The sequence below is a fragment of the Typopeltis vanoorti genome, chromosome 16, assembly GCF_054136105.1.
Source record: "Typopeltis vanoorti isolate ZY-2024b chromosome 16, IOZ_Tvanoo_1.0, whole genome shotgun sequence".
In the NCBI taxonomy this organism is placed as follows: Eukaryota; Metazoa; Arthropoda; class Arachnida; order Uropygi; family Thelyphonidae; genus Typopeltis; species Typopeltis vanoorti.
Genome location: NC_143564.1, coordinates 113,540,892 through 113,557,316, shown reverse-complemented (window position 1 = coordinate 113,557,316; position 16,425 = coordinate 113,540,892). Strand labels below are relative to the sequence as shown.

The 16,425-nt window shown below is 36.2% G+C and overlaps 1 protein-coding gene across 1 annotated transcript in view; it reads left to right on the top strand.

The window, feature by feature from the left end:
• Window positions 1-16,425, top strand: part of ATP8A (ATPase phospholipid transporting 8A1) — a 1,088,708-nt gene that overhangs the window by 244,810 nt on the left and 827,473 nt on the right. The window contains exon 9 of the mRNA XM_090406292.1: window positions 12,825-12,895. Within this exon, the coding sequence (XP_090262418.1) occupies window positions 12,825-12,895 (71 nt within the window). The remainder of the gene's footprint in view (window positions 1-12,824; window positions 12,896-16,425) is intronic.

The window sequence follows — 16,425 nt, the reverse complement described above, 5'->3', positions numbered from 1 at the left end:
ACATCTGAGTGACTTTCAGCACCTTTGTTCACTCTCAGGTCACCAACATAATGGTGTCTAATCCTCTTAACTTGAGGCAGAAATACTTTAACAACTGAATTATTAAATTTGGTTACTTTTTATAATTTTGCATCAGAATTAACGTTAAATCAACGTTAAGTACAAATTGAACCTTTACAACAAGTTATAAAATTTTACAATATTTTATAACTCATTAACAATTCTATATCATTCTTTTAGTCAGCCATCTTTACAAGTTAGCAATCAGTATTTAACCATTAAAATGCAGTAATATACAAACTTTGTTCTTTTTACATGATTAATCTTCTTCTGCAGCTTTTCCCACCTAAGTAAGGTTGCTGTTTGTAGTAAATCTCCTCCACAACCTCCTGTCTTAGGCTGTAGCCACATCCAAGTTCTTCATCCTCAAGTCCTCCTCCACTATCTCCCCCCCGTCCTTTCTTTGGCTGCCTGCTCTTCCTCCTCCCCTACACATCCATCTACATGACCTTTCTTCCCACATACTCTTCTTCCCTCTTCATCACATGATCACACCATCTCAACCTTGCCTCCTGTATCTTTGCTCCTAAGTTCGTAACTTGCACCATTCCCCTTACATAGTCATTTCTCAGACGATCCTTTCTGGTCACACCACACATCCACCTAAGCATTCTCATTTCCGCTACCTCTATCTTGCTGATGTTATTTTTCCTCAGGGCCACAGTTTCCATAGCATACGTCATAGCTGGTCACACTACTGTCCTGTAGATTTTGCCTTTTAGATTGATCGGCACCATCTTATCGCATAGTACTCCAGCCGTCTCTCTCCAGTTCCTCCATCCTGCTTGTATTTTACATCCCACTTCCTTCTCAGTCTCACCATTCTCTTTCATTGTTGAACCTAAGTATCTAAAGTCACTGACCTTCCTGATGACATTCCCTTCCAGCTTCAGATCTGTCTCCTGGCTGCCATCCACTTTGCAACACATATACTCTGTCTTACTTCTGCTCAGTCTCATACCTCGCTCTTCCAGTACTTTCCTTCAACTTTCCAGTTTAGCTGCCACTTCTTCTCTTGATTCTGCACACAGCACAATGTCATCTGCATACAACATTGTCCAAGGCACATCTTCTCTCACCTCCTCTGTCACCACCTCCATCACAATATTAAACAGGAACAGACTTAATCTGACCCTTGGTGCAAGCCAACTGTCACTGGAAAACCTTCTGTCTCACTTAGGCAGTCCGAACTCTTGTCTTCACATTTCTGTACATCTCCTGCACCAGCCTGACATATTTCTCTGGTATCTTCTTATCCCTCAGACACCTCCAGACTTCTTGCCTTGGTAATCTATCATACGCTTTCTCCAGATCAATATCAGATGCAGCTCCCATTGCTTCTCTCGAAACTTTTCCATCATCTGTCGTAACCCAAAGATAGCATCTGTCGTCGATCGACCAGGCATGAAGCCAAATTGCTCCTCTGCAATCTCCACCTCCTTCCTCAGTCTTCCATCAAGAACCCTCTCTAGGATTTTCACTGTGTGGGACAACTTTATTCCTATGTAATTCTTACAGTTCTGTGCATCCCCTTTACTCTTGTAGATGGGGACAAGAGTACTTTCCCTCCATTTTTTGGGTATATTTTCCTGTCGACAAACTTTTATTAACAGGTCCCACAATAGGTCAATTCCCTCTTCCCCCAGTGACTTCCATACCTCCATTGGGATCCTGTCAGCTCCCACCGATTTTCCATTCTTTTCCATTTTCCATTCTTCATCCTCTTTATGGATGCCTTCACTTCCACATATACAAAACTTTGTTCTTTTTACATGATTAATGACCTCTGTAAAATCGATGTTGGAGAATTTTAACAAAAAGTTCACTGCATCGGATTTTACAACTATACTTTTGCATGGGATATAGTTAAGGATCATCAAGAGAAAGCAGTATTAATTGTATCCCTCGGGTAAGGAGGGTTAATTGGATAGGATTTAGATGGATAAGTAATATCATTAAGCATGAGCTGCAGAAGAAGAAAATGTTGTGGAAGGTATATAAAGAGAAAGGTGACCAGCAAACTCATGAACAGTACAAGGCTCAGGCAAGAAAGGTGACCAGCATGGCAAGGAAGACAAAAATCAGATTATGAGAAGAATTTAGCCGAGCAGGCCAAAGGAAATTCCAGAGAGTTCTTTCTGATGCAAGTAAGGGAAGAATGACCATGGAAAATTGACTTTAATGAGTGATGATGACGATGACGATTGTCACGAGGATACTTAAGGAGATAAAATAGTTGAAAGAAAAGGTGACCACTTTGAAACCATATATCTTCTTAGTGAAGTTACTGCTTTAACCTATGTGACAGACACTAATGTGGAAACAGAGGTGGATGAATTGGAGATCCTTATGATATTGTAGAATCTCTATGTAAATACCAGCTGTGGGATTAGATGGGATATCAGCTAGGGTTTTGCGAGAATGTGCAAGGGAACTGGCAATGCCTTTGACTAAGCTGTTTAAGTCTTAGCTCTGGTAGAGTTCCAAGGGAGTAGAAAGAGGGCAAAATTGTTCCTTTGCATAAGGGAGGTTCTAAGACAGTAGCAAATTATAAACCAATCAGTATCTCAGGCATGGTGGTAAAAGTATTACAAAAATTGGCAAAAACAAAGAATTCATAAATGGGTAGATAAAAATATACTGTATGAGGGTCAGCATGGGTTTTTGGAGGTTTGGTGATACCTTAGTAATTTACTAACTTTTTATAATAGAGTGATAGCTGAGTTGAATAATGGAAATGGCTACGCAATGATTTTACTGGATTTTACAAAGGCAGTTGACAGAACACCACATGAAACACTGTTATGCAAATTAGAACAAACGGGGATAGATATGATACTGGTTAAGTGGATAAGAGGGTGGCTGCTGGACAGATATGAAAAAGTGATATATGGAGGGGCAGAATCAAGGCAAAAACAGGTGACTAGTGGTGTGCCTCAAGCTTCAGTGCTGGGACCATTGCTATTTAATTTACACATAAATGATATAGGAAATAACCTGAAAGGAAATATTCAGTTGTTTGCTGATGATGCAAAATTAGGTAGAGTGATGTGATGAGTGAGGTAGAGGAATCAAGGTGATGTGGAGAGCTTGCAGGACGATTTAAATAGGGTGTTAGTATGGTCAAAATTTAACGGGTGTCAGTTTAATGTCGAGAAATGTAAAGTTATGCACTTTGGGATAAATATACTGCAAGCCGTTTATCACATTGTTGGCACTGTACTCCAGGAAATAGATGACGCTAGAGATTTAGGGATGGCAGTAGACAGAGTTGAAGTTTAGAGGACATATTGCTAAGGTTGCACGTAAGATTACTTGTCTAGTGAATAACACATTAACAAGTAGAGATATGGAAATTGTAATTCTTCTTCATAAGGCCTTGATATGCTCACATCTGGATTACTGTGCTCAAGTATAGTCCCCCTGAGTTTCTTGGGGATGTGGAAGCAGTAGAGAGGATTTAGAGGCAAGTGACCAAAATGGTGAATGGCCTGTGGAATGTGCCTATGAGGATAAATTGAAGGTGTGTATTGTAGAAGTTGGTTGTTAGGAGGAAAAAAAAGACAATAAGATAGAAACACTTAAGTTGCTTAAAGGATTTTATAGGATAGACGCAGGGGTAATGTTTTAACATTTGGCTAGAGGAACGAGTACAAGGGGTCATCCCTTTTTCTGTTAATGGGTTCAAGGAGAGGTGTGATAGATTATATGGATAGTTTGGATCTCCTGTGATTACTCTTCGTACTCCCTGGAGGTGCCCATATAATAATAATATCCTAGTTGTCTTAGCTACTTAAGTTAAGTAGTACAGGCTAAGGCAACCCGGGGGTGCCAAGGATTGTATTCTCGTAAGCTGTCAAGTGAACTTACGATCCACTTTGCCTATGTAATTTTACGTCACCAAAATGAAGCCATATGGCTGTTTCTTTTAGTAATAGACAATTCATAAGTTTTAAATTGCATGTTGTTCTGAATAGTTCTCGGTTATCAGATCGACTGTCATGGTATCGCAGTGCTTGTGTTCAAGTAACCCTTATTTTACTTAATAATGGCCTCAAAGCACAATAGTAGTGATGCTGGCAATTCGGATATGCCAAAGAGTAGCCATAAAGGGCTTCCTTTTAAATGAAAAAGGTGAAAGTTCTCGACTTCATAAAATAATATCATAAAATCATAAATAATAATAAGAAACATATGCTGAGGTTGCTAAAATTCCATTGACATTCAGATAACTTTTATTACGGTGTTCTTATAATTGTTCTATTTTATTATTAGTTATTGTTCTTAATCTCTTACTATGCCTAATTTATAAATTAAACAATATTATAGGTATGTATGTATGTATAGGAAAAAAACACATTATATGTAGGGTTTCGTACTATCTGTGGTTTCAGGTATCTGCAGAATGTCTTGGAACGTATTGTCCACGTGGTTAGCCAAGTAGCTTTGTGCTTCGCAACCATATGCCTGCGTCCAATTCCCGTCACTAACGTGAGGAGCTTAGGATCTTTCTCAGACATAGCCAAGTTAGCCGGTCTTGGAAACCGGCCCCGTGAACACACTCATCTGCAGACATAGGACTCACTGGGAGGCATAGGGCTAGCCACCTTATCCTTGGGACGGGTACAGCTTGGAAGGGATTAGAACATCTCCGTAACAGGCCAATAGGCCTAATACGAAAAAAGGAAGAAGAAGAAGAAGGATAAGAGAAATTAGATTAGGATGAATTTTTAATTTAGAAGTGACATTGTAGTTTAGCCTATAACATTGTAACGTTTTTATGCCAAAACTAAACTGCCGAATAATAATGAACAAAATTGAGTATCACAGTTGAGAAGAAGCACACAAAGGACACACACCACTACAATATCTGGCCTGGTTGGTCGAGCACTCCAACCACCAGACAATGGGTTCAAATCCTGCTGTGGGCATGGATGTTTGTGATGAACTTCATAGTGTCTTTAGTATCTGTTGTGAGACCCTGCCTATTGGAGGTCTGAAGTGGCTTTAAGAAGTTCCATGTATGGTCTCTAGAGCATGTTTGCCTGATCAGATTTAAAAAAGAAGAAAATACACAAAATAAATAAAATAAAATCAGAAAGAAAAAATCCTTATCTTTACCACTATGCTAATGTATTATAGATTTACAGTCTTTCATAGGTAAGAGTCACATAAAAACAAGATATTTGGATATTATGTAGGCTGTGCTTTAGAGTGCCACTGTGGCATGAATGTTTATAAATGTCTGTAGATGTCAAATGATTTTCATTGCCTAGTACAAGGTCATCATTCCTGCTTATTGGAGGTCTAAATAATTTTGAAGAAAAAAGCCTCGTGTTTGGTCTCTTTAGCAGCGTTTCTGGATGTAGTGTCTTTTATGAATGGGATGGAATTTTCATAAATATGAAAATACATGTATCAGTGAGTCTTTGTAACTCAAGTTGGTTTTGAAGATGTCCTTTGGTTGGAAAGACCTAGGTTTGAATCCCATGTAGAATGCAAAGAGCATAATGACTTTTCATGTGCAGATGAGTTAGTTGGTCTCATACTAAGGTAATTTGCCTCCTAGAAACTGGTTTTTTATCCTACAAACAGGTACACCAATCAGAGAATACATGTAATTTACAGAAATAACACTCTTCACTTTGGTTAACTGCCATACCAGAGCATTAATTAGGTTTCAAAGAAGCCAAGTTGCTTGGCTTTGACAAACCGTTGAGCCTAATGTATTGGAAGACAGACTCTATCTTAGTTGCATGTGAAGAACAACATAAATCATTTTGAAAACATCATTTATATTATTTGATATGCACCATATTTCTAACAGAACTTTGTAATTTCTTTTTTGGTGTCCTACTAATGTTCATGCTGTCTTATTATTATTTTTAATTAATTTCAGACCAAACTATATGACTGTTCTGTAAACATTGTGACTGACAGTTTGGTTGGAATTTTGATTGCTATATCAGTTAAATAAGGAAAAGCATCTCTTATTATACTTACAGCAGTGCTTCAAGGAGACAGAGCCATGTGCATTAATCCTCTGATTGGCATCTTAAAATGATCTAATGCCTTTTATTTTGCAAGGAAGTTGACAGAACTTGTTTAGTTCTAACTTACTTTTGGAAATTGCTAGATTGCTGGAATCCATCCTTATCACTAACAGTGAGTTCATGGCTACCAGTAATTTATGAGACATGGGAAAGTAATATCACAGTAGACACTTCTGCCAGCTTATATTTCTATACCCTAACAAGCATTATTGTCTGAAAATGTGATTTCTACAGTTTTTTGTGTGTTGCAGGGTTAAAAACCTTACTGTGTGAGAGAAAAATAAACTTGCGCTTTAAAAAAACCATAACCGACTGTTATGAGAATTTTGAATTCAAATGTAAATTGACATTCAAATAAAAAATTTATACAGTTAAAACACATTAGAATTTTAATTGTATAAAATTTTCACCCTGATATTGTGGTCATCTTTTGATACTTATTAGGGTTATCTGTGGCTGTTTTTCATTCTTCATGTCAGATAGCTGCAGATCTGCTAAGTTTTGTCGAAGTACGATAAACTGTAAGCACACGGAATTTGCTAAGGAATTTTTTTATCTATGTCCAGTCACTGACGCCATTTATTCTTATTTACTGAGTTTGCTCTTGCCATGCTCAGCGGAAGCATTGTTAGCAGAAACAATACATTTTATCTAACCCACCTGCTTGTTTAATGTTTTTGCTGAGTCATAGACATTTACTAAACTTTTCTTAATTGTCATGCTGACCTTTGTTACTGACTTCAAGATAATTTATAGTAGATGCAGATATTTCAAATGAGGAATTGGGAATCTTGGTGTGCAGATCAAGAAATCAAACTGGCTGAGGGAATTGACAACAAAGTTTTAGGAAGTATTTTTATTAAAAAATTCCTAAATCCATGTATGCGTGCATGCTCATGTGTTTATTTTTATTAATTTATTTTTTAGAATAATATATTCTCCTTTTATATAATTCAAGAGTTTTTTTTTTTTTTAAATGAGATATTTTAAAACAGTCTTCTATACATAAAGCTGGCTTTTCTTCAACAGCACAATAATATTGCATTCCACTGCTTTATTTTCCTTGAGTGCATATATGGCACTTCATTGGTCTGTATCTTTTCATTTGGAGAGGTGGATTCCAAATAATGTAATGATGATGGATCTGTAATTCCCTCTCCTGCCAGTTCATCATATTGCTTCCCATCAAACATGCAATAAAATTATTTCTAAATTATAGAGATTTTATGTTGGAATTTTGTTTTGGCAATATAGTAAATAGGTGTTTTTGTATATAGATTTAAAACACACACACACACACACACACACACACACACCATCTGAATGTTTTTCTTAGAGTCAAAAAATGACAACTGAGCATTTCAATTTTGATATTAGACATTTGTTGTAGCCTTTGTTTGTAGCCTCAGATAATGAGGCTACAAACAAAGGCTTCAGTGGAGCTAGTTGTAAATATCAACTAGCTCCACCACATGCAAATTGTATATTGTGAGGACATTCTCACTCTCATCCTTCCATTTACATATTACCACAGAATCAGTACTCCCACATCATCATCTTTAATCCAAATATAGTCCGCATATCAAAACTTATTTTTTAAATGTTAACTTAATACTAAGCTTAGTGTTGATAGTTCCTAACACTGGAGCAAAATAATTTCTTGAGTTGCTACTTGCTGAATTTCAAACCAGCATCTTCAGACCAAAAAATGCAACTGTGTTGTCTCAAAAACTCTCAGTAAGAACTGTCAAGGTGCCTTTTAGAAGCCAGATAAAAGGACCTAGAATAGTTGTCTCCTAGATCTTATACAGAATAATGCAGCCATGCCCCTATGTATAAGACAACCCTACTTTTTCGAACCCAAAATTAAGAAATCAATATTTTAAACATAAAACAGAACACATTCGATATTTTTTTTCATCATCATCAAATTCCTGCTGTGTACCCTCAAGGGGTGTACAGGATATGACAGTACTACATGAAAAAATTACATCATTACTAACTTCCTATCTACAATTTTCCTCCAAATCAGTCTGTTACTTATCAAGACTCCAACATTATCAGATCTTATATTTCTATCGTCTTAGGCACTTTGTACCGTATCAATCCACCTATATCTTGGTCTTCCTCTGGGACGTTTTCCTGCCAACCTGGCAGAGAACACTTGTTTTGCTAATCTTTCCTCTCCCATTCTATTTAAGTGACCATACCACCTGAGATTAGCTCTGCCGCATTCCTGGATGCTGACAATGTCAAGTTCTTTCCTAATATCCTCAATTTTAATATGATATTGCCATTGATGCCATCTGTTCACGCCTCTAATCTTTCTCAGGACGCTCATATCTGCGGTCTCTAGTCTTTGGTCAAGTGTTTTACTTCTGACCCAGCTCTCAGATCCATAAGTTAAAACTGGTTTGAACACTGTCTTGTATACAGCTAATTTAGTGTTCCGACTAATTTCTCTCTTATTCCATATAAATTTATTCAATTGACTTCCCACCATACCAGCTTTGCTGATTCTGTTGTCTACTTCTATATTTAATTTACCATCTTCACTAAATATCGTGCCTAAGTAGCTGAAATGTTTTACTTGTTCCACAGGTTCTCCATTCACAATACAGTTGACATTTTCAATGATTCTGCCTATTTTCATTGTCTTTGTCTTTTTATTGCTGACCTTCATACCATATCTATTACAACAGTTATTCAATTTAGTCAGAGAATCTTGCAGACTTGTAGTGGATTTATTTAGAAGTATAACATCATCTGCATAAAGCAAAGAGCTGACATTAACATCTCCAATTTTGATATCAGGTTTAATACTACTTTCCTTCATAATGTGATCCATATAGATAATGAATAACAAAGGGGATAATGTACATCCTTGTCTCACACCAGATTTAACATTAAACCATCCTGTACTTCCATCAATTCTAACTGCTGACTTACAACTCAAATAAAGACTAAGTATTGCTTGATATAATGTCCCATTGATACCATTAACTGCAGCGTATCGAATAGCTTCTCTCTTGGCACCTTGTTATATGCCTTTTCCAAATCAACAAAACTTAAATACAGATCTTTGTTATATTCCCATGCTTTCTCGACTATTTGTCGTAAAGTGAAGATCTGATCCTGACAGCCTCTATTTGGCCTGAATCCAGCTTCTTCTTCACCAAGCTTTTCTTCCACAATTCTTCTCAACCGTTTCTCAAGTATACTTGCATAGATCTTGCCAGGAACACTCAGTAGGGAAATACCTCTGTAATTCTCACATTCAGTTTTATTTCCCTTTTTATATATGGGTACTATGAGAGCTCTACTCCAATCATCGGGAATTCGTCCCTCAGTCCAGGCTTTCTGAACTATGCACTGCAGCCACTGTAAGACTTTTATACCACCATACTTCAGCATTTCTGGTCGAATATCATCTACTCCTGCTGCTTTCCACATTTCAAGCCTTTGATGGCTTTTTCTACTTCAAGTATGGATATGTATTCCTGACTGCATGCCTGGTCAGTGTTTTTTATCACTGTGCTGTCATCACTGCTTGTTTCATTTAGCAGTTTTTCAAAGTAATTACCCCATACTTCAAGAATATCTTTTTCTCTCATTTTCATGTCACCTTTATCATCTCTAACTCCTTTTACAGCACTCTTTCCTCCATTCCTAAGCTTCTTCAACAACCTCCAGAATATTTTGCCACCTTCTTGATATTTATTTTCTATATTCTTGCCAAAGTCCTCCCATGACTTTTGTTTAGCTAGTTTTACACACTGTTTAGCTTTCTTACATTTGTCTCTGTATTCCGTAAGAGTAAAAGCTGAGTTATTTGACAGGAACTTTTGATATGCTTTCTTCTTTTCCTTCACTGCCTCTTTAACTTCCTGTGTCCACCAGGGAGTTCTGATTTTTTTATCCTTGCACACCACCTCACCACATGCCTCTCTGGCAGAATCAATCAATGTTTTCTTCAGAGTTTGCCACTGAATCTGCAAGGTTTGATTCCTGTTCTCAAACTCTTTCATTTTCTTTTCAATAATCTTTCTGTATTTTAGTCTACAGTTCACATCTGAGAGCTGCTCAACTTTTATTTGCTTTAAAACTTTCTTACATGTTATTCTTTTCAATATGAAATTCAATTTTATCCTGCTCAAGACTAAATAGTGATCACTTCCAATTTCAAATCCTCTGTACACTCTGGTGTCCTGCACCAGGGAGAAAACATCTCTATCAACAATAACATAGTCAATGAGACTTTTCTTATTCCTAGCCTCTTCTATCCATGTGAATTTGTGCACATTTTTATGTTGGAACATGGTGTTAGTAATAACCAGTCCATGTCCTGAACAGAAATCCAACAGATATTTGCTATTATTATTAGCTTTGCTCTTTTCTCCAAATTTTCCCAAAATATTTTTGTATGTCTCACAATCATTTCCTACTCTACTATTTAGATCCCCAACAAGGACCAACTTTTCCTTTTTCATTGTGTCAGTTGCTTTTTCTAAAGTGTCAAAAAATTCCTCCACTTCTACCTTAGTAGAACTTTCTGTGGGACCATGGGCACAAATAAGTCTCATTGTCCAGTTCCCCATTCTCATATTTGCCCACATTACTCTACTTGAGACTGACTGCCATTCAAGAAGATTAGCCTCATATTTTGTGTTGAATACTATGGCTACTCCTTCTTTTCCTTGACTGTCATTGCCTGAATATAACATTTTGTATTTATTGCTCAGAAAGATCTCACCAGTTTTGGTCTTTTTTGTTTCAGTCACTCCTATTATGTCGAACTGGTACTTATCTAATTCCTCGGCTAGCTCCATTTCTCTGCCATTCAGGCTTCTTACGTTGATAGTACCGATCTTTAACTCTGGTGATGTTGAGTTGGGGTTTGTTTTCAGATTTGTTCCAGTAGCTGACTTTTCGCTGTTCGCCTTGGTTCCCCTGGCGAAAACAATGGGTGCCTTGTTTAACCTTGTTTAACAATGGGTGTTAGTAATAACCAGTCCATGTCCTGAACAGAAATCCAACAGATATTTGCTATTATTATTAGCTTTGCTCTTTTCTCCAAATTTTCCCAAAATATTTTTGTAAGGGTCAAAGCTGTATAACTGAGAGGAGACCTCCACATAGCCTTTAAAGGAATGCGGAGAACCGACCAGGGCTTCTGACCTAATGTCCAATCCTCACCTTCTCGTGGTGCACCCTGTTGGGTATCTACTTTGATACTGAACAAACGAGGATGGGCTGGCAATTTGGGATTTAGCCGACCAAATTGTATTCTTATTGGTTAAACCAAAATAAAAAATGATGGTACAACATGATATTTTTTTTAAATATTCAAAGTATGTGTAGTAATTAAGTAATATTTTTAAGATACATACTAAGATGCATTTTCTGGGCTAACTTGGTGTTGTCATGTTCAATCCTTCTCTCCTCATGAAGTTGAAGCACCATTCTGCCTTTCCTGTGAAATCAACAATGTTCATTTCTCTTGCAAACCTTTTTGCCTCATATTGAATAAGCTTGGTTGACACACATATTCCACTCTGGCACTGCTCCATAATCCAAGCCTCTTCTCCAAGTTTGGCCATTTTGCTGGTTTTCCTCTTAAGGCCCTCTTCTTTTTTTGTCATCTTGAGTAGTTGTTCTTCCTGTTTTCTCCACTATCTAATCATACACTCAGTGGGAAGAGGTCCAAACTCTCTGAGGCATTATTTCCATGTTCTTTTGCATAATTGATGACTTTTAACTTGAATTTTGAAGAATATGAGAATTGTTTTTTAATTTCAGACATTTTTATGGGCTAGTGCTCAAAATATTGTTAATGCTAACAAGTTGTAGACGTATGAATGCTTTCAGAGTTCTGATTGGTTTATTCAGAATCAACTGTTAATGACATCAATCGACAGAGTTAACAAAGGCTAGTGATTGGTGGAAGCCTGTTTGCAGAAACAAGGTACTGGCAGTTTGCCACGGCACCTGCAGGTCTCTTAACCGGTTACCTCCTGTGTATAAGACATTCCCCAATTTTTGGTATCAAAATTTTAGAAAAAAGTATCGTCTTATACATGGAAAAATAGAGTAAATGTCTTGTCATGAATTGGATATCATTGATATCAACGACTGATAGTATAACATTAATTAGGATTAATGTTATCAATGGATAACATTAATCCATTCTTAAATAATTATTGCCTTTTGTTTCTGAAAGAGTATCTTAATTTGTAAAGATGCTTTTAAAGATTTAACACTTTTTTCTGTTATTCTCCTCATTGCATTCAAGAAGTCCGAGGACTAATCACAGGAAAACACATCCCTTTCACATAACTCACTATACATTACTTAATTCCCCATCTAAACACAGTGCCACTATACATCATCTACATACAATGCCATCTACTACTCACTAATAGTTTTATCTAGTATGTACGTATTCTCTTGACTGATATATCTATATCTTTATATATTGCTGTATACACAAGTACAGTTTATATTCTAAGCAGTCATTTTTATGGTGTTTAATTAGGAACTTGAGTATCATATATTAGATGTTCTGATTACAAAATAATTAAATTTCTGATATATATTAGAATATTATTCACAGAACAATGGAATAAATATATACATTAGATTTCAGATTTAATTGTCATTTTATTTCAGTTTTAGGGAATTGTTGTAAAAGTTTTTTTTTTTTTTTCACAGAACGTATCCATTAGGTGCTGACCAAGTGTTGCTTCGTGGTGCCAAATTAAGGAACACCAACTGGATATTTGGTAATGTTGTCAAACTTTTTGACTTATTAATCACGGTTTACTTTCTTTACTGTATATTTTTGATACGAGGGTGGTCTTAAAAGTTCTCACCCTAACAATGAAAAAAACAAATTTATAATTTGAAAATTATTTTTATTTTTCAACATAATCTCCCTTAAGATTAATCATTTATTCCAGCGATGCTCCAGCTCCATTATTCCATCCCTGCAGATCTTAATGACTTGCAGTTTCACATGGATGCTAATGACAGATGTACCAACTTAAAAAAAAAAAATCTTGCCAATAGTGTTGCCATCTGTGGTTGAGGCTGAGAACTTTTCAGATCATCCTCGTATTTACTGTAGTGCAGGATTCCTTAAATCAGAAGTGTGCATTTTAAGCTCATTCAATATTAGAAACCTTGTGTTTTTTTGAAAGAAATCAACTTCTTCTTTGAATTTCTGCTGTGTGTGTGTGAGTGAGTGAGTGACGGTTCGAATCCCGCTGTGTAGGCATGGATGTTTGTGATTGCCTGTGGAAATACTCGTGGTGGTGATAGATGGCGTTGGTGTAGTTGCGGTTAATTAGTGAATTGAGTGGTGGAGACAGAGTTTGTAAAGCAGGTGTCCTCCCTCGATGAGTCTTTGGACTCTCTGAAGATGTCAAATAATAATATATAAAAAAAAGCTCTTAAACCTAAAATGCTCAACTAGTTTCATATGCAACAGGATTATTCTGTTAGCAATATACTTACAATACATTAGTTAAATAGCTAGAGGTGTAAAACATCATAATAAGTAAGGAAAGAATTCATTGGATATAAATTAAACGAGGAATGCATGAAAGCAAGTATACTAGTTGATAATATCAATTTCTACAATGTCATGAAAATGAAACTTGGTGTAGAAATGCCTTAGTTCTTATTGTATTAGAAGTGTACACAACATTTGATAACTCCTTAAAATTTTTTGACAAAACCATTATGTTTAAAATGTACATATATCTGTTTTTTTTGTTAAAGTACAGATGATCTTTATTGATTTTATGTGGGGAGGAGGGGACAACTAAACTGGATTTTTTTTTTTTTTTTTGACATTGTTAAAATCTTCTGATGTGCCGATTTTTCCTGAATAACGTGTTTTGACCAACCTAACAAATACTGCATTAACAATGAATCTTACATAATGACAACTGACTTCTTGACTGCATATGTGATGACTTCAAAGAAACTGAGAAACTTTTGTCCGTAATATTATTGATGTAATGAAAGATGACTGCACCTTTTGAAATGTTGTTTGTTTGTTCATGTCTTACGTGTGTGGGGCACTGGTAGGGTTGCAAAGTATTGATCATCTTGTACCCCTATCCATTAAGAGAAAGAATATGCATGAGGTAATGAAGTTCTTTGAGCCTCCATAGTTCAGTCAGTATAGACAAAGTCCTTTGGTCAGAAAACACTGGGTTAATTTTCCATCAGTGACATGAGGAACTTCTTTCAACTAAAGGTGAGTCCTAGTCCCATATGGAGGTAGAGGTTTTTTTTTCACCTTTCGGAAACTTGGTCCAAGTGTGAATGCAAAAGGTCTTTTTTGGGGAGGGGGGGGGTATCAGATACTTTTTTAAAAATTTTTATTACCTTTTTTTTAACTTTTATATTTTGTTGCCATATTGTCACATATAAGTGCAGAGGTCTGTTTTTAATTGCTATTTCAATAACTAAAATATCTGAAGAGTGTTTTGAACAAAATGTCACTTGGCATATACCAACTGACCTCCATAAGGGCTGCATCTGGTTAAAACACAATTGCATTCACCTGGGTGGTTTGAACTACGTAATTGGAACTGTACGCTAAATTTTAGAATCATTTGTATCTTATTTATTTTCAATGGTATTGATGACAACACAGAATGAATAAAGTTTGCAAATTATTAAAAATGTTACTTCCTGGACAAAAACAGTTGACAAACTCTAGCCTTTTCATGTTAAAACAGCCAGAGTATATGGAGCACCTGAAATTCACAAACAAGGTACATTGCTATGCCCTGTTGTGAATAGCATAAACAGTCCCATATACAAACTTGCTAAACATTTAGCTAAATTACTAGCCAACATCACAAATAATTCACACTCCTTTGTTAAAAATTCTGTTTACTTAAAAAGTATTTTAGAAAACTATATCTTAAAAAGTTCAGACGTAATGATTAGTTTGATACACTTCACCATTTAGTAATGTACCGTTAATTGAAACCCTTGATTTACAAAAGTCAGATTTTCCCTCTGATTTGGAACTATTTAAATTAAGAGTACATGGAAAGTAAATTTCCAAGTAAAATATATTTACTTGGAAAGGGAATATACACACACACACAACCAAATGAGACGGCAACGCCCCCCCCCCCCCACTTTAACCAATTTCTACATAGAACACTTGGAAAAGCTAGCTATGAATACAGTCACTCTCAAACCAGTGGTTTGGCTATGCAATGTTGATGTGTTTGCTATTTGGCCACATGGTCCAGACACACTAGATACATTTTTAACACATTTAAATAGCCAACACTCTAAAATCCACTTCACAATGGAACAGGAAGCTAATGACTGTCTGCCCTTCCTGGACACACTATCACATAGCTTCCAGATGGTTCCTTATCTTTTTCTGCTTATAGAAAATCCACACATACAGGAAGATATTTACACAAACAGTCACACCTTCATCCAGCTGTACAGTATGGTATCCTAAAAACACTAACTCACAGAGTTAGAGCTATTTGTTCCAATGACAATGCTCACACTGCTGAACTAACTCATGTCACACTTAGTCAATGGCTATAATCTCCATAGGATAGAAAAATACTAAATGCTCCCCAGAAATCCCCTCCATTGCCTACCACACAAAACTGCAACAAAACTGTTGCCATCACATACATTCAAGGCACATCTGAAAAGATATCTAGAGTTCTAAATAAATATCAGCTCTGCACTGTATCTAAGCCTAATGTCAAATTAACAACTCTCATCTGTTCACCTAAGGATAAACTCTCTTCTTTATCACATCCAGGAGTTTATAAAGTGCCCTGTTCTTGTGACTGGGCTTGCTACGGACAGACAGGAAGAACTGTTGACGTGGTGGACATGTCTGCCTTGGTGAACATAAAAAACACATCCAGCACTATTGTTATGGCAAATTGGGTCTAGCAAACCATGCCTTGGATACCGCTTCACACAGGATCAATTGGAAGAAAACAAAAGTGCTACATAGAAGTCATTATAAGTCAGAGAGATTTTTTTTGGAATCAACCAAAACTTTAAAACGTACTCCAAACCTCAAGTATGGCTGTATAAATTTATCAAAAATCTGGAAAGATTTTAAGATCTAAATAATATTTGTTTTCTCTCTTTTTCCAACATAGATGGTGCTAAGTAGGACTTTAGTTCTTCCTTGTGTTATCTGTTACAATTTTTTTAAACTAATCCCACTGTTATACCAAATTGTTGTTTTGCATACTGTGATAAACTGTTTTTGTGTCCTGAAGATGCTGGCTATAATACC